We start from the raw sequence: 19,962 nt of genomic DNA, 5'->3' as shown, positions 1-19,962 counted from the left end.
CGTATATATTTCTACCTGGCTGCCTACCTGCACACTCGAACCTTTTAGCTTTAGTGGCCAAACCGGTTCCTTGAAAGCAAAAAATTCAGATCCAACCCACCAAAAAATCTCTCTCTTTACTGGGAAATATTCGTTACTCGACTTCAGTTTCGAGTTTGGCCGAAGTCTGCCGAGTTCACTTGCTTTCATCATCGTTAACGCGCGTCAATTTCAAAAACGCGAACCATCATCGGTAGTGGTGACCTCGTATCCAGAGATACATTTAACATCCGCTAAAAGTTAAAACGTGAAATTAATTATTTTGTGTGAAAATCAACCCCAAAAAATATGATTTTGACTCCAAAACGGATAACTTGAAGACAGAAACGTTTGGATTATTTACACGACCGCCTTATGTTCAACGTATCGTAAGACTAGTATCGTAAGTTCAACTTCTCTACAAACTGGTTTTAAATACTGAATAGATTGCAGCCAAGGCTTAGGTATTGTTGTTGGAAGCTTTTATTTACGTTAATTCCGGCAAAGTTTATTTTAAACTTAAGTGAAGACTCGAAGAAAGTTTAACTTTAACACTTGCTATTATCATATGCTAATGCAGTGAACGAAAAATACGGCGATTACAATATAAATTAAACCTCGCCAAGGCTTAAGGAACATTAACATTTATTAAATTATAAATAACTACACGTACAGTACAAAAATGGGTATTTCTAAGCAACGTATGGACTCTAAGTACGATTTCGGTGGTCGACTTTCGGAGTCGCCAGTATTGACTTTAACTCATCAACAACATCAGCAACACGTGCACGCCAATTACCTCCGCAATTCCAAAGCCATCGGAGTGTTATGGGGAGTTTTTACCATTTGCTTCGCGATTATCGACGTTGTGGTATTTCTGCAACCTCATTGGCTAGGAGACACGCAACACAGTAAAGGTACCGGACATTTCGGTTTGTGGCAATTTTGCCGATTGGTTCAAGACGGACAGGAAGTTGTCTGCGAAGGAAGATTGGATTCCTTTCAATCCATACCATCGCCGGCGTTCCGGGCCGCTACTGTCTTCGTGGGATTGTCGGTTGTTGCCGTTTTGCTCTGTATTGGATGCATGTTGCTCTTTTTCGTCGTGCATTCCTCAACAGTCTTTCACGTTTGCGGATGGTTGCAAGTATTTTGCGGTGAGTCATATTTTTTTCATATTCTGTTTTAGAGGTGGGATGATTGACAAGTGGTGGGATGACCGTGGGTAAAAATGGAGTTGACGTAGTAAAAAAGGAGACTATTTTAGGGTTCCTGCCAAAAGGTCAGGGATAACGTGGGAAGGGTTAAGGGATTTAGAAATAGCTGAAAATGACAAGGGAATTTTATTTTAGTTGGGTATTATCGCAGATGACGTAGTGATGGATTATTTTAGGGTTGACAAAAGGTCAGGGGAAACGTAGTAAGGGATTTGGGAATTGCTCAAAATGTATGGTCAGGGAATTTGATTTTAGTGGGGTAAATATTGGGTGGTAATTGCAATTGCAATCGGGGTTGTTGAATAGTCTTGGGACAGCGTTGCATTTGTTCACATAAATGTGCAGTTAAAACGTAATTGTCCAGTAATTAAGACTTGACTTTTAACAATTGACACTTGTAACTTTGTTTGTCCCAAAAATTAATAATTTGGGAAAATCAAATGAAAGAAATACAAAACCTATAGCTTCTTTAAAAAGTATTCAGTTAGCAACTTGATAATCGGAAAATTGTTTTTGACAAATAGATCTAGTCCCTTTTAAAAGGGAATATAACCTTCAACTGAAGCTTAACTTCGACGGGCGTATGCGCTAAAACAATCAACAATTAGTTACAATTAACACTTGATTCCGTAACTAAACCCAATTTCATTTGTAAACCATAAGTTCAACCGAGTAACGAGGGATAACTTGACACGTTTTTTCGCATATACGCAAATTGAAATTCAAAATTTCAATTGTATTTACAAATCATTATATCGATAGTGTCTTAATTTACTAACTTAAAGTGTTTAAGTTATAGTAGTTATGGTATGACATTTAAATATTAACACACGCAGAAAAACTAGTTCGAATTGTAACTAACGCGTTTATCTAGTTTGGTTTTTGAGAGCGAGTGAAAATAGATCACATGCATACAGTAAGGCTCAGGAATTTCTGTTTAAAAAAAGTATACTATGAGTACTTATAGTTGGTCACGATCTGAAACATAGCGGATAATGAGCGAACACCAACCAATTTAGGCAACTTTTACGCGTCATTAGACACAACAGTTCGACGACGACGCTCAAATTCTATTACATACCACCCCCCAAAAACCAGTTGGCCCGGGTACCAAATAACATATACTTTAACTATTTCTGTACTTCTTAATTACTAATACTAGGAAGTAAACCGTCAGTAGATAGGTTAGGTTAGGTTAAGAACTCGATTTCTTCCACCACAAATATTCAATTTTTTATTGGCAAAAAAATGTTAAACTGACAAATTGCCTATAGCTTTAAATATATATTCAATATGCGCAGTAGGGTTCTGCGCACTGGGAAATTACAATATGGTCATTTAAGGTATCAAGTTTAGTTAGTTTAGTGGGCCAAAATATCAATTGTTAAACTGAAAGTCATTCATTATGGATTCGTAAATGTCTTAATGGACTTTTGCTCTCCTAAAATGTTGTTTTAGAAAAACGTGAATATTTTTTTACTCTAGTATTTTCACCACGAGTTCAAGAACTATTAAAGTTAAATTAAGTTCAATGAGTTTTTTTTTTTTTTAAGTTTGGTATCTTAGATGACCATACACCTTCTCTTTTAATGGTTGAATTTGTTTTTACTAAATTTCCGGCCCCAAATGAGTTTCGGTGTTAGCATTGCAATTATTTCAACGTTATGTACGTTCTAATGGCGATTATTTTCATAATGACTTGCCGGCCGTGTACTTGCTTTTGCGGTCGCGGGACTCGGGGTTCGGGTGAAAAATTCAAACATGATTTATCTACACGATAATTACTAATAGCCGAGTACCTATAATCGAACTTCGTGAGTTTCGACTAATTCGATTTATTTTAAATTGGGGAAAAAACCTCGAACAGAATCCGTGAGAGATTCGACTTACATTTATTTAAAACATTTTTTTCTTCTAAATATTCGATTAGTTTATTTATTTATTTATTTTTTTTGTCTTTGAAATTTAAGGGAAAATAGAGGGGATTTGTGTAGGTCCTTTGAAAGTCGTTTATGCTTTGTTTTGGAGCTTTTAAAGTCGTGGAAACTTTGAAAATTCATGATTAGCAGATAGGGTGTCATCACAAATTAACAGCTCGGACCGTATTTTAATACAATATCTCAAGAAAATTCATGTGTTCAGAATACTTAAATAATGAAGCTATTTCGTATAAATTTCTTAATTTTGAAGATTCTATTTTTAAACCAATTTTGAGCGCGGGTCCTGCATGGTATTTCATCCATTATCTATAAATCTAATGAAATTGTTTCCCCCCGCTCAACCTAAACATAAACATCCTTAACGTCCTATTATGTTTACAAACAAATAATTCTGCCCTGTGTTTGGTCAAGCGTAAACGAAATAATGATCTTATAGTTAAGATTTTAATGAAAAAGTTTATAAAAGTCGCCTTAAATAGTATCCGAATATTTATTTCAGAATAAAACCATTATCGAAATTAAATTATTTTAAATATAGATTCTATAAGAGGCGGTTGTTCAACTTGTAACAGATTTTTATTTCGTTTTTTGATAAAATATTCGTATAACGTAGGTGTTAACATTACATTACACTTAACAAAATATGCTTTTTTAATTTTTATTATTTTTTCTTTAATATGTAGGAAGTTGTTGAGAATGAGATTCAACAAGGTTTTTTTATTCAAGTTTTCTACCCAAAAATATTCCCGAAATAGGACCTCTAACCTTTTTCTTAAAAAAATGGTTAACAATTTTAAATAGCGAAATATTATTTTCAACAGCTTTTATTATTTTAGTAAAATGTTTTTAAAGTCACGCGCTTCATTATATATCTATATTTTTAACTTTAGTTTATTTTTTTTTATTTTAAAGTTGCACGTGCCTTTCGCCAAGTTTATTTTCACGCGCCGTATAGATTTTATTTTAACGAGCTCGAGAATATTTTTCACGTGAATGCTGATAATTTTCAGCGCGTGCAACATTTTCACGCTACAAACAAATAGAGTCGTTAAGCTATTCGGATATTTACAAGGAAATTTCGTAAACTTTTTAAGTAGGATTCCTATCGATACTAAATCTTGGGAAAAAACAGAAACAAATCGTAAAATACAAGATTAAAAATCTTTGTTTAAACTAGAAATCAGGTCGCCCGTGGTTTTAAAAGTTTTAAAATGTCAACTCTCTCTCTCTTTCTCTCTTAAGTTATTTTGTACGCGAGTAAAGCAAAAGTTTATAAATATTTAATTAGGTAATGTTTCAGTGAAAAGTATTTTCCATAGTGAAACCCCTTATTAAAATTGTCCTCAATTTTCCATAGTTCGAACCCGTTGCATTCGTAAATAAAATCGGCCTTGTACCCTAAAAGAGACAGTACAATACCACCCGCTGCCTGCCCATATATACCCTTTTAAAATACGACTTTAAATAAATTTAAACTACAAAATTTAAATAATTTAAACTTTCCCTGATAATTTTAAGAATTTAGTAAATAATTTTCAAAATTTTATGATGATGGTTTTTTTTTAATTTTAGGCCTAGTAAAGACAAGACAAGACAAAACAAATTTTAAAATTTGTTTGCTCTTGAAAAATAGTGATTTATTCTTTTTATTTTTGACAAGCGGCCTCCTTTATTTTAGTTATTTTCACAGAAAATAATACGTTATTAAATAAATTGGAACTCGCTATTGTTATAACCAAACTCAGTCAGTCGCGTTTTTAAGTTGTGAGCGTTGAACTTGGAATAAGGCCTTTGAAATTTTTTTTTCTTAAATAATAACTAGCTTGTCTAAAAGAAACAATATATTTTGTAATTTTATTTACTTATTTTGAAACTTTAGCGCGTGAGTTTGGAAATATAAGAACAAAGGCTGCGCGTGAAAATAACTTTAGAAGCGCGTGCTAGGTTGAAGTATTGTATTTTTCTCGTGAAAATAACTTTAGAAGCACGTGTGAGTTTGAATTGAACTACTTGAGATTTTTGCATTTTAAAAACCACCCAGCTCGTGAAAATTTGCAATTCTTGAATTCTGTATTTCACGTGGCGTTTTCTCGTAAAACGTGTGGTGAAACTTGAAATATTTCTATGCGAAACCTGAAATATTTCCTTCGAAGATTTCATTCTTTGTCCCTCCCTCCCCCTCCCGCTGCCCTCGCAGTTAATTAGTCCTTAATTACGTTTGACATTTAGCGCCGTCTGCCGCCTATATTAATGTCATCCCTTAATAGCACCGGTCTACCTTTAACGCTGTTATCTCTATGGGTTAAAATAACACGCCGCGCCATTACCAGTATCGAATGGCCATTATATACCGAGAGAGTAATTCTCATAACCTATAAAAACCCGAATGCGTTTCAGACTAGTTTTGGAAATATTAAGAATTCAAGAAATTCAACCACTACCTTCTAAAGGAATAGTGAAATTGGAAGTTTTATCTCTGTATAGTTCTTTTGGGTCGCTAAAACAAATATTACAGAGACTATTCCTTTAAATTAAATATGTATTTTAAATATTTATTGAACACTCTTATCGATTGTAGAATCAGTTCAAAAATTATCCTTGAAGAGTTATTTCTAAGTTCGATCAAATTCCAAAAATTGGTATCGGCCGGCGCTTTATATCATATTTAACATTATGTATTAATCCGCTTAGAGTAATGAGTATAATGTCCGAGGGGTTAATTACCCTTACAGAAATACATACACTGCTAATATAAATAATTGTTACCCATATATCCCATGTTAATTCCTAGTAGTTTTATGCATTCATACTATATTATTAATTTTCCCCAAAAACGATTGGTGAATAGCCCCTCGAAATATATAATACACCTTATTTTTTTTTCTTTGCAAAATTGTTAATGGTTCTCTTTGAAAACTGGATGCATTATCCCAAAAAAAAATAATTCTAATAGTCTTTAATGTACGTTTATTCTACGGCGGATGAATACATAATATTAAATCACCTAAGAAAGATGAGGGGGAATTTTATACTTTTATCTTTTAGAGGAGGAGCTTACCTTTTGTCTTTGTAAGACGTAGCTAATTAACGAATACTCTTAATTAAGGTTTCTTCTGACACAATGAACTGTCTTCCATACACGTATTGTTCCCCTATTAAAAATTTAAATAATCTTTATTTTTTTCTTAAAAATCCAAGGACATAAAAATAATAATTATAATGCGCGTGACATTATTGGGGCGCATGAATTGATTCATTTATATCGTGAAAGTGTTATATTATCTATAGGTGTAATTTTGCACGTGGGTTTAATTTTTTTTATGGAGGGGGAGGTGTTTCAATTTGAAACTTCAGTAACTTTTCACGCTCCATATGTACTTAGCTTGATCAGTTTTTATTTGGGAGCGAGTGTCACCAATAGTTTTTATTAAAGTCGAAAAAAAAAATGTGGTTGGTGTGGTCGAATTTGTCATTCAAGGGTATCGGGATTCAATGTTATTTACGGAAATAACAAACTCGATATGTCTGTGTAATTAGATTAAAGGATATGCAAATGAGAAAATTAATAATGTATTCTAGCCTAGCTCTATTTCGTAATTTTATTTCAAATTATATTTGAATACTAAGTTATAAATTTTGTCATGGGAATCAAAATTATTTTAAATTGTGATTACAAACTGGAGCTTATCAGGAAGTGACGTAGGTAGGTCATAGATTCAGGGTAAAGCGACATACGCCTGGTCAGGCGCTGCTGTCAAAGGCCTAATTAGTAATGCAGACTAAATAGAAGCTAGATGGAAGAAGACCTGCAAAATTAATTAACCACCAAGTGTAGTTAATCAATTCTCGTTTGTTTTCTTGAACAAGCTCGAATTGTAAGTCTCTAGCATTACGAACTTGTATTTGAAGGGTCATACTTATGGAAGGAACGTATCTTATAAACTTATGGTTTTATCAATAGCGTTGGCATTTCGAATTCTGGATTTAGTTTTAGGACTTGCAGTAAAGACAATTAATAGTTAATCGTAATTAGGTTAGATTTCGCGTGTCGAAGTATCATAATAACAATTTAGATTATCGTGGCGTACGTCAACGTCACGCTTCTTTGAGATTGAAACATTTCTTATCACGTGATCCATCCATTATAACCATCCACGAGCCAGCGCGTGTCAGAATATCCAATTAAAATTGAAGTAACCTAGTATAGAAATAATGTAATGATCATCCAATTTCCGGGTGAATCCCCATCCCATTTATTTATATTTTTAATTTTAGTTCCCGCTATTTTTGTAACGGAGGGGAGAGATTTAAATTGGAAACTAGTCAAGCGTTGATTCAATTTCTGTTAATTGCAGATTAGATTCCCCAAAGCTAGTTGTTGTAGTAGAATTCATACCAGTTATGGAATTACTGTTATTAATACCTTAAACAAAAATTTATACATCTTAAAATATAATAATAATATCTTGTATTATAAGTTTAATAACAAGTACTTTTGAGTCCCAAAAAAAAAATGAAGAAATAATTCTTAGTTAAGTTTTAACAATCTTTGTATAAGGTTGTACTAAGTTCTTTTGAAGGAACGTTAGAGAAATAGGATGTGGGTTTTGTGGTGTTTTTAATTGGGACGTATTTTGACTTGGCGGATATTAAAAAGCGCCTTTTTCACTTGACCCCATTTGGTCAACTTTGCCGCGGTGCGGCTATGCTAAGACTTAAGTCGTCATGTATGTAGTTTTGCGGCTAGTTTCAAAAGAAATTCGTTAATATTTCCGTATGAATATTTGCAAGGTCATATAGTAAGGACCCTCTGTAGGATTCCAAAACAGGGCGACCTCATCTTCATAGCGATAATGTCTTATTACGACATTGCAATTAAATCTCTTGAGAAATTAAAAGAATGTTCCAAATTATTAATTATGATTACGTATGACTTCGATAGATAGATTATTTAGGTCTCGAAATATCTATTAACACCTTTGCAATACTTCCTATACTTTTTATTGCGCGTGAATTCGTAGAATTAATATTATTTGACAAGAATCTGCACGTGAATTGAAAAGAATAATATTTTTTGACGAGAATCTGCACGTGAATTGATAGAAATAATATTATTTGACGAGAATATGCGCGTGAATTGATAGAAATAATATTATTTGACGAGAATATGCGCGTGAATTTGTAAACGTACTATTATTTGACGAGAATAAGCGCGTGAATTGATGGAAAAAATATTATTTCACGAGAACTTCGCGTAAATTGATACAAGTTTGCGATAATATCCAGGTGTAAAGTAGGCAAATTAAGGTGCGGCTTTAAACATATTTTCTTCCATCAAAAAACTTTTTAAGTTAAAACGCTTTTACTGGTGGAATATTATTTTCATGGTATTATAGACCAGTCATAATTTAGAAAGATTTATTTTCAAATGATGTCGAGCGACCGACATGCGCATTTATTTCATTTTCCTGGTATATAAAACATGGGTAATTTTTGGAAGAACCAGCATACTCTGCACCATCCCTCGCTCGGGGCCAATTTGGGCTTTTTGCGCTATTCCAGTTCTGAGGATATGTATGATGGCCCGTGGCTTAGCCCCTGGTCCATTTAAAATATTATAAAATATATTTATGGATGAAGGGACGTTGACGTCCGAGTAATGGTGTAATATAGCGTTTGAGCCTCTTAGTACGCCTCAAAATTAATACTAAGAAAACCAGTTTTTTAATATTAAAAACCAATCTCTCAAAGACTATAATAATTTTGCTGATAATCCTCATTTTGAAATTGTTTTAAAATTATGGGGCTTTAAGAGATGTCTAATTTATTAATAACAGATTGCATTCTCACGATATTTCGTTGTTTTTAAATTTGTCTTTCACGACAGAAACATTTTGTTTTTCTTTTAAAGTTTCAATAATTCAACTTTACTTATGGGGTGGTCTCTTTTAATTCGATACTAAACTTTTAAAAGCAATGTTCTAGTTTTGTTTTATTATTTTTTTTTAATTATCGATTAAGTAACCCTCAATTAAATTAACTTTTAAAATCGCTATAATATAATTAACTAATATCGATTTAACCCTATTATTAAATTAATATTTTTTTCTTTATTATCATTATCATTATTATTATTGCGTTATATATTAAAATAAAATTTATTTAATTTAAATACGGGTGCTAATCTGTGACGTCATTGCTGTCGTTGACAATTTCGACAGATTGGTTTTATTAATATTTTAGTCGCGTTTACATTGGATAGTTTTGGAAATTTTTTGAAAAGTTGAATCGTTAATAAAAATTAACTGTTAACTTTCGTAAAAAAATTGTTTATTTTGCAAAATTTATTTATTATTTTGCAAAATTAAATTTTTTATTTTCCAAAATTCATATATTATTTTGCGAAATTATTTGAACCTTTCCAAACGGTTCCAAAGGTGTCTTTGAGTGTAAACGCGACCCTTAATATGCGTGACGTCATTAATAATGCGTTTTATGGGTTGGTTTAGTCATTAGGATTTATATACTCGGCGGTTATGTTTGCAAAGGAATAATTCTGACCTATTTTAAAAATAATATTTAAAATTAAATTTTAAAGTCGATTAAAAGATCTTAAGAAGCTTAAAAGTATCGTTATGTTGGTTGTTCTGTCAACTCTCTTGGGTTTTAATAAAAACACTTAAAAATTTGAGTCTTAAAATGAAGCTAGCCCATCCCCGACCGCCAGTGTAATTTTCTTCTTCAAAAAGTTGATTTAAAAAAATAAGTAAACCAGGAAAGACTCGTTTCTGTTTATTTTGTTTAAAAATCCTGAAAACTTCATCGTACAATGTGGGTTAGCTATTCGAGGACGCTAGGATATAGTATTTTCCTACTGTAATTTAGTTGTTACTTATTATGTAGATTTTCCATATTTATTTTCAAAAATAACCCTAACACTGTCTTAATTGTCTTCGTTAAGTTTAGATTGCTTATTAGTACATATTCATAAACCTTAATTATAGGTTGTAGTAGTTTTCCTCCGATGATGTAGTAGTTTCCAACTATAATATAGAAGCTTTACCCCCTAAACAAAAACCCTAGAATTTTTCCCACTCGTAGTTTTGGTTCAAAAAATACCAGAACGTTCTTTCCGTCATCTTTTAACACTATACAAATAACAATGGTAGTATTATCATACTATAAATAGTAGTTTTCCCCCCTATGAATATGTGAAGTGGAAGTTAAACCTAGAGATAGAGTATCTTCAAAAATAACTGGTCAATGTTTCTTGAAATACGGACTATTGTCCACTAGTTTCCCAAAAAAATTCTTTTTAATAGACAGTAAGAAACTACTAGATTATAGTAGAAAAACGACCACATACACGTCTTCTAATAACTAACCCAACCTATATGGGCATATATAATTTTTCTCACTCGAGATTATGCTCTTCATTCATAAGTTTTAAGACCTTTTATACGCATATATATTTTTTAAATATAATATATTTTGATTGGAGGAATCGCCCATAGGCGTTTAAGCTTGCTTTAATGGGGTCTACTTTACCATAGGATATTACTAAGAAAATTAGATTACACTATAGCGTCCGAGCTAGCTAAAGAGAGATAGGGGGGGGGGACGGTCTTTGACCTCAATTTCATCTCGACTAACTTTCAAAGATTCTAAAATTTCTAAGAAAAAAATAAACATAACTTCTGTGTAATATATTTTATTCGGTCTCAACAGACATTTTAGTAGCAATGGCGTTAATAACTTCAATTTAATTAACTTATTTATTAATATTGTTTACGGTAATTTGATGAAACAAACTTAATGTGTCTCTTATGCCTTTGAGCAGCTTGGACAGTTGCCTAAAATACCCTTTCTTAAATTTAATAATTTTCATTAGCATGCAATTGTTTACTATATAATTTGTAAACGTATCTCGGGTGTGTTTCTTTCCTATGGCGCTATATAGTCTTTGAGAAGCTTGGGCAGTTGCCTAAAATACCCCTTTTTTAATAGAAAATACCATAATTACTTTGCAAATCCCTCATTCAAAATTGTTTACTATATAATTTGTAAACAAAACTCAATGTGTTTCCTTTGGCCATAAAATACTTAGTCTTTGAGGGTCTTGGACGTTGTCTAAAATAGCCGGTTGTCAAAGGGGAAATAAACACTACTTTCCAATATAATCAAATATTATAATTATAAAACGTAATTAGTGACAGTCTCACGAATTTGAAATCAACTTCGTAATGGACTCAACTTCCCATCACCATAGGGTGCAGGTTTTTTTTTTTTTTTCAAAGTTGATAAATTTTTTAATAGTGTCTTTAATTAAAGGTGCGTACGGTCATTAAATTTATCTTAATTAAGATACGGACGATGTATATATACGGATGTCCTTTATTTTACGCTCTAATTGGCAATTTAAAAATTAAAATTTAATGAAGACCAGGTGAGATTAAAAAAATATTGTACCGAAAGAGGTCCTGGGAATCAAATGATCTTTTTCTTTAAATTAAATTGAAAATCAATCGATATTTTAATCTTTAAAGTTCGATTATAATTAGCGGGATGTGTTAATTAAAACGTTTTTGTCTGTCCTATTTCGTTCGTCTTTGAAATAGGATAAAGATATTGTTTTTTAAGGAATATATATTTTTCTAATTAAGTCTGAACTTAATTATAAAATTAATATTCCATTTATTATAATATATGCCAAGTTTTTGAGTACAGATTTAATATCTAGATTAAAATTAAATACACAATAATAAAATAGACATTCAATACAGTAATCCCTCCAATTATTAAGTAAATTCTATTGAATTTAGGCGTTCAAAAATAACTTTTAAATTAAAAAAAAATATTCCAATTTTTAATTTAAAACAGTTTAGTTTTAATTTAAACCACAATTTTTATTACAAATTTTATACGCAGATTAAAATTAAATACACCATAATAAAATAGACATTCAGTACAGTAATCCCTCCAAGTTTCACGAAGTTAAGTTGAATAAAAATAACTTAAAAAAATATATTTTATTAAAATCCTTTAAAAATATTTTAGAATTTAAATAAAATTTAACTTGATCTATATTTAAACCACAACCCCTTTTATTACGCAGTAAAGTAGGTACAATTTTTCAATTTGTAAGCATAAATTACAATCAAATCTCTCTAGAAAATGCGGTATTCATTCTGACAAGCCTGAATTTTATATCACAATTAACAATAACATCTTATATATATAAATATATATATATATAACAATGAAAAAAAGAAAAATTAAGGTATAAAAATGTGGAGATGTTTCCCTAAGGCATCCAGATAATAATATACCTTGCGATCCTTCTTTAGAATCAGTATAACAATTAGATTTTCTTAAATATTAGGGGCTTAAGCCCGGGGCAGACATCTCAGAAGTTAGCCTTTTATACAATTTATATATAGGAATAGAAACGTAATATATTTTTCACGCTGGATTGAGCAATTAAATTGGGTTATCTTTTATAACTAAAAAAATAAAAATTATAAAAGAAAAATAATATATATCCTATTTGAATTAATATTTCACAGGTGAATATATAAAACTTTTAAATAACTCTTTTAAAAGGCATTTATTTATTGCGATATATGGCGAAGTGTACCAGGATTTAAAAGTATATAAATATACTTTAAAGTCTGATAATCTCTAAATCTATATACTCAATAGAATTTAGTGACTTAAAAAAAAAAAAAAAATGAAACGAAGGGACGATATGTTATAGCTCGTGGCTAAGTGATTGCTCCTTAAAAATCATCCCATTTTAGAGCAGTGTTTTTTTAATGGGGAAACATTTTTTAACTTTTTGGGATCACGGCCCGGTTTTTGGTGGATGTAGACAGAGACATACCACCGTTGAGATTTGCTCCAATTTGCTGGGATGGATTATACTCTATGAGTACCTCCCTTCCCTTGTAATTGATTGACCACCATCTCCAAAAATATAGATTATTTATTTTAAACTGTATCTCGAATTATTTTTAAAATGTTATGGGATTTTAAAATTGGTTTTAAAGTGTCAGGGAATTTTTAAAAAATTCAAATATTAAAATTAGGGAATTTCATATTGGTTTGGGGTAATTTAATTTTCTCCCATAGTATTTACTGTGACATGAAGTAATATATTTAAATTTGATACTAGTTAGTCATTTTTACACTGCACAATATTATTTCTGACTTATCTACAATAACTAGTTAAAAGTGCGCAATTAAATTGGTCAGGGAAAATTAATTAATCAAAGAATTTAGACGGTAACTAATTTTGGGAAAAGCTAGCCCTTAAAAAGACAATTTTAAATTAATTTGAAATTAAATCAATATACGTAACTCTGTGAACACTAATTAACATTTAGGTCGATTCCAACTTTCCAAGCCACTCAAAGTGTATAATATTTCAATTATAATCCGAAATATTTAAGAGGTAACCCGAGTTACATATTCTTTCTCAAATAAAAAGAAATAATAATAACCCCCCGTTACGTGAATTAGATTATTTAAAAAATAATTTCACAATGTTATTCTTTACTTTAAAATATTTAAGTGATCTCTTGAAATATCAAATTTAAAATTTTCGACATGGAACTCGAGACTAACCGATCAGGTCACGATAAATTGAAATCACGGATATTGCGAGTGAGTTTAGATTTCTAGTTTTCAATTTCAACAAAATTTACCTATGTAAGTAAGCAAGCAAGGATTAAATTATTGTGTTACCTTAGTAAAGTAAAATAACCGAATTTCAAAGATGCATGTTTTGTAACGGTTGTCAAAACTCAAACGTTAATTTGATTGATGCATCTAACATAGTCCATCGAACGTTTGATTTCTGATTCACAATAAAAGATTACCTCTCTAACGTATAAAAGGTTTAAAAACGTATTACGTGGGATTGAATTGACCCTAAAGGTCAAGGGGAAGCGTACGTCAAAAGTTTAAAATGGTGAATTTAATATTTAACTTCAGAATTGTGAAGATTGATTAAGACAGTCATTGGGTTCGAATGGGCGCATTGTCAATGAAGTAAGGGTCCAGCCCTTTTCAAGGACAGGTAAGGGGGTGTTGTTTTTTGGCGACTGACTCTCCGGGTGTCCAGTAAGGGTGTTGAAATAAATGACCATATATCGTTGTGATTTATTTTTCAATTTATTTTTATGTGCAAGGGCTTGTCCAAAATGACTCTGCATTTGAAGGCTAAACATGTAACGTTTAATTTATTTAAATTGAATTGTGTCTAGCTAGGTCTACCCTTAATTTTAATTAACAGATTGTTATCTCTATTTTCGTTCTTCGCAAGTCAGGGACTTGATTTTAGTTTGGGTGTTACTTGCAATTGCAATTAAGGTTGTTGAAGAGTGTTGTCAAAGCAGCGTTGCACTTGTTCACGTAATAAATATGTGTACAGTTAAAAGATAATTGTTAAAAATAATTAAGAATTGACTTGTTTAAAATATAACTCAATAATATCCCCAAGTCTGTGAATTTGAATCTGATAAGTTCTTAAGGAAGATTTATAAAATAATGAAGTACCCACTGAAATATATCGAATTATGGCCAATCAATCTATGAATTGGGAACAGTACGCGACCTCCTAAGATAGCGTCACTCGGTTATGGAACCCAAAAAGAGTTAAAATTCAATATACCTATATCAAGAACTGTAAATCACATCCAATGATCAGATCTTTATTGGATTTCGATACGTCTGACCGATAACGAAGGGATATTTGCCAAAGAAATACGTCCCAAATTCTATACAGTTCAATAGAATCAAACTTAAATGCCGAGCTCTGCTATCGATTGTAAAACATTCCAAAGTGTAAATAACATTACCGATAAAATAATCCACGACTTTAAATAATATAAATGAGGTATAATCGAGGGGATATTCACTCTCAGGTTTCATTTAGTACACCGATTGGTCTAATCCTTTAGTACAACAACGACACCGGTTACTGGTTAAGGCTAAGTTAACGACATCGATTACGTTTAGTGAATGTCGCCTCGGTGATATCAACTTCAAATACACCGCTTAAACAGGCTTATTGATAAAGGCAAGTATACCCATAGCAGTCCTAACTAGTTTAATTTTTTTTGTCGCACATTTAAACTTAAAAGAAATTAAAATTAATCCTAGATAGTTCATCTTGTATTGGGGCGTTTAAATGTCCACACGTATGTGTTCTTTATTTTTTAATTTATTTTTTTAATCTTGATTAATTTGTTAGTGGCGTGCTGCCGTTTCATTATAGGCAGGTTAAGCTAATAAAATTATTTCTCCGTTCCCAACTAGGGAATAGGGTTATGGTAGGCGACGCGACTTAACTTGTCTATCGGTTGCGTGTCCCCCAGGGGTCAAATACTGGTTGCGTTTCAGAAGCGGGTGTCGGCATTGTTAGCCGAGATTTCGACTTGGTTTAATTTTCTATGGTTTTTCCGCGTTTGGAAATTATTACGCAATCAATTTAATTACCGGATGCTAATCGAATCAGGAAATGCTCAAAGAGAGAGACACACACAGAGAGAGAGTTTAAAACGTTTTTCTTAAAGATCTTAATCTAAACGATAGTATGGATGAAAATCGTGTCGAATTAACTATAAAATTAAGTTTAAGCGAGTTTTTGATGTCGTTAACCAATTAACCCGGGTTACATTTCATCTTCATGTAGTTTAAGATTAAAACTATTGATAATTTGAGTGTAGGCTGAGAAATTTCTCAAAGTATCATAGTTCAAATTTTCAAAATTTATTTACTTAATTTCGAAACCATATTAAACTAATCGTAACTTTATTTCTAAAGTAGTTGGATGAAAAATAAATGTATCACGAGAAAGCCAATATTCAGCAGAGTAATAGCTCCAAGTATCATGAATCTATCAATTAAATTAACGGCTAAACAATCGTTTAAAGATTTAATTGAAATCAAAATTACGAAAATTTTCCATAAACTTTTTTCCAAACACATGGTCATAACTTCCATTCTAAAATAGCTAAATAAAAACTAAAAATATCATAATATAGCCAGAATTCAATAGAGTAATCGCTCCAAGTATCATGATTTTCGCAATTAAAATATTGTCTCCGCAAAATATTAAAATTTCTAAAAAAAAAAAATTTAAATTCCCACTCTAAATTTTAAAATTCCTCCTTAAATTATAATCAGCTATAAAGATCAGTTAACTCTAATTAATAAAGCACGAAAATAATCTCTAATTATAATTTAAAAAGGAGAAATTATAATTAACGTCTAAATAAGGGAATAATATTAACGAGCACCATTCATTTAAATGAGATTCTAAAAATAATCTCATCCAATTACGAGATGGCAACGCGATAAACGTTATACATTTCTTTCCGTTTAAGTTATTATAAAATAATATTAAAAATATGGAATAATTTAAAGTATAAAAAAGAGGTAGTATTCAGTGATGAGGCTGAACCCTTTTATCAAAATTTATCCTTATATCATCATTATAAAATATAAATATCTTCCCGGAAACTGGACTCGAAAATATTAAGCTTTGTGTTTGTGCTATGTTTAATCTTGGGTTCTATGAATTATCATAAATATATTTATGGACACGTAAGTAGCTAAAGGATTGTTAACTCCTTCCAACATGTCGTAGGAGTAAATTTTTTTATCCAATTAAAATTGACTAACCCCTTTTTCCCAACACCATAATATTATAATATCATATCTGATGCCGATTTTTCATTGACTGCCACCATGGAGTCTTATTTGTGGAGATTAGCTTTATTAAGGAAATTTTTAAATGGATATAATTACTATATACAAAAGAATAAGTAACACCTCTACCTTATTTATTTATTTGTTTATTTATAATTAAGCTTATTAATTATTTAAATAGTTTAATGAACTCGTTAATTATTTAAGGGTTTAATATAATTTTAATTGGGAATTCCTATATCGTTAAGTAAACAATTTTAACTGACTAAAATAATTAGTGTAATATTCGAAGGCAATCTACTCTACTCCATTTTTCATTTTAAAGAATTTTACCAAAAACTTTAAAAATTTGAATATTTTAGAAAATACCCAAATAAATTATGTTTTTCTGGGTGGTACCCTAAATATATTCTTAAGAATTCGACCCTGTTTTCAGATGATATGTCATTACTCAGTGACACTCTTAGATGGTACACAAATTTCCAATCTAAACATCTGCCGAATTATGCCTTCTTAAACCGCGATTCGTCATAGAATTCCCCAAATCTTTTAAACGCCCTGTAAATGGCCCACTCACGTTAGTAATATTTTGCGGGTAATTGCGTATTATAGCAAAAGTGTACGATGTTGCCGCCCTTAACCTAGCTAGGAATGGTGAACCTCAATTTTCACCAATTACTTGTAGGTTAAAACCAGTGTTATTTACAAAAATATTTTTCGCCCTAAATTAGGCAGTATAGGTAAGTATACTTTGAAATCTCGCTAAGTTCTTTTGAAAAAAAAAACTACCATAGCGCGTGAAGTTATAAAATATATGATATGATCACGTGAGATTTTGTTCCTACAAATATTAAAGTTTAAAAAGTTCAGCGCGAGACTTGAAAAGTCACGTGAGATTTTGTTCCTACAAATATTAAAGTTTATAAAATTCAGCGCGAGATTTGAAAGGTCACGTGATCTTTATTTCCAAAAAAAACACATTCTAAAATAAAATATTAAAATTCCTCGCCCGATTGTTTTTGTTACAGATTTAAAAAATATATAGGTATATTATTATTAAACAGCGCTACGCTTTTGAAGTTTAATGAACATAAATTAAAATTTTAAATTATAAATTAATGTCAAATAAAAGTCGATTATTTTTTTAAATGTCTTAATAGGAAAACTGGGCGGTATAAGGGACAATTAACGCGAAACTACATTAATCAGCTTAAAACAACGGTCGACATGACATGCTATGGCATTTCTTCTATAAAAAATATATTAACCATTAACAACGCGTCTGCAAATACCATTAATATTGTTAAAATCTGATGTCAAATAGACTGACACGCCCCTCTGTTCTCCTGGAAACGAAAAAGGGTAATAACTAACTCGGAATACTAAATGGTAGCTACCGTATATCTAATCAGACAATCCTATCCAATTTAAATAAATTAAAATTAAAATTAAAATTTCGAAATTTTTTTTTAAAGTTAAAATATTCTTGGGTGAATTTAATAATTTGCACGTGCTGTTGGGGGGAGTGTAAAAGGGCGCGCTTTTAAAAAAACGCACGCGCGGTAAATTATTTTCTCGTCTCGTGCTTCACGAAGTTGAAAAATAATTTCAAAATAGGCTTAGCCAACTTTAAAATATTTCACGAACAATGAAAGTTTAAGATTTTCTAGGACGGTTTTATTTTCTTTTATTTAAATTATATTTTCCTTTCTAGTGGGTGTTTACCTTAATTAAAGAGTTCATCACGAAGATTAGAAAGTTAAATTTGGGCGAAACTAAACCGTTTTTCTTTATACCATTGTTCGTTTACTCGCGTTGAAAATAATTAGTATTCGCATATTTCTTTAAAATAAAAAACAACTAAATAAGTTTAGTAATAATAATAATAATAATGTGGTTTTCTTCAAGGTTTGAAAAGCAGGATTTTCGTTCGTTTTAAAATTTTTTATTTAAATAATTAAATAAGATGCGTGTTGTGTTCAGGCCAAGGCTTAGGTATTTCCAGGAAACACCTGAAAATTATTAGGCTATAAATTCTTAAAAAGAATAGCAATACATTTTAAAGGATTACTTGTAATTTATCGGGCGACTTGAAATACGTACGCTATGCCGTGTTGTTTTTTTAAATTTATTGCAAAATTATAGCCCATAAATAAACAATCATCGCGACTAAACAAACAATAATTATAATAAATAAATAAATCTTTAAAAAAAATAAAAGAATTAACAAGAATGCAAACAAAACCGGCTTCCATCCGGTTTTCTAAATTGAAACTTCAAAATTGCACGCGGCAATCAATTAAATTTTTTACAAAATTTCACGTGCAAATATAAATATATATTAATTTCGCAATTTCACGCGCAACGATTCAAATTCAAAATTCGTAACTGCACGTGCCGTTATGAATTTAAAACTCCACGTCGTGAATTAGAAACCTGATTTAAAACTATTATTTTCATAATAAAGAAATAAACCTAATCTACATACAATCAAAAAACTATTTTTTCTCTTCCAATAAGGCAACAGTTAGATATTAACCATTTAATTCCCAAGGACCCTATTAACTTAGTTAACAACTAGATATATCACGGCGTATATCTTTTTATCTTTAATCCATATTAAATATATCCCACGCGCGTATCAGAATTTTAAATCAAAGTTTTTGTTGAAATTTACAGTTAAGTTTAATATATGGTACTTGAAATTAACCTTGTGTAACTAGGCGATGATAACAATGTATGATTACTTTTTAAAAGACACATTAAGATTAAAATGACTAAATACTTAGTGTTCTATTAAAGTTAACTTAAAACCCGATTAAATTTAATGCAAGTGTACGTCATCTTTAAATATCGAAGACCTTGGGTCTATTTCCGTGGAATGCCTAAAACTGGTTGGTTGCGAATTTTTTAAGTGTTCCCCTGGCCCTAGGACAGGTGCTAACTAGTGTTGTATGTACATACAGTATACTGTTCCTTCTAGAAAATATTTTGTAATAACATATATTGGTTGGGATATATTTGATGTTTGTTGTATATTAGATTTTCGTGTTTTATTTCATCGTAAAAGT

General features: G+C 30.9%; 1 protein-coding gene across 1 annotated transcript in view; it reads left to right on the top strand.

Annotated features, from left to right (window-relative positions):
* Positions 1–145: 145 nt before the first annotated feature.
* The window catches only part of LOC149653873 (LHFPL tetraspan subfamily member 3 protein-like), a 35,250-nt gene continuing 15,433 nt past the window's right edge, over positions 146–19,962 (top strand). Inside the window, exon 1 of the mRNA XM_089846816.1 lies at positions 146–1,175. Within this exon, the coding sequence (XP_089702942.1) occupies positions 701–1,175 (475 nt within the window). The 5' untranslated portion in view covers positions 146–700. The remainder of the gene's footprint in view (positions 1,176–19,962) is intronic.

This window comes from Phalangium opilio, unplaced genomic scaffold (assembly GCF_054372755.1).
Source record: "Phalangium opilio isolate 3A_F unplaced genomic scaffold, DU_Popi_V2 ptg000081l_1, whole genome shotgun sequence".
Classification (NCBI taxonomy): Eukaryota; Metazoa; Arthropoda; class Arachnida; order Opiliones; family Phalangiidae; genus Phalangium; species Phalangium opilio.
The sequence above is the reverse complement of the archived record's forward strand: the minus strand, read 5'-3'. Positions and strand labels throughout refer to the sequence as shown.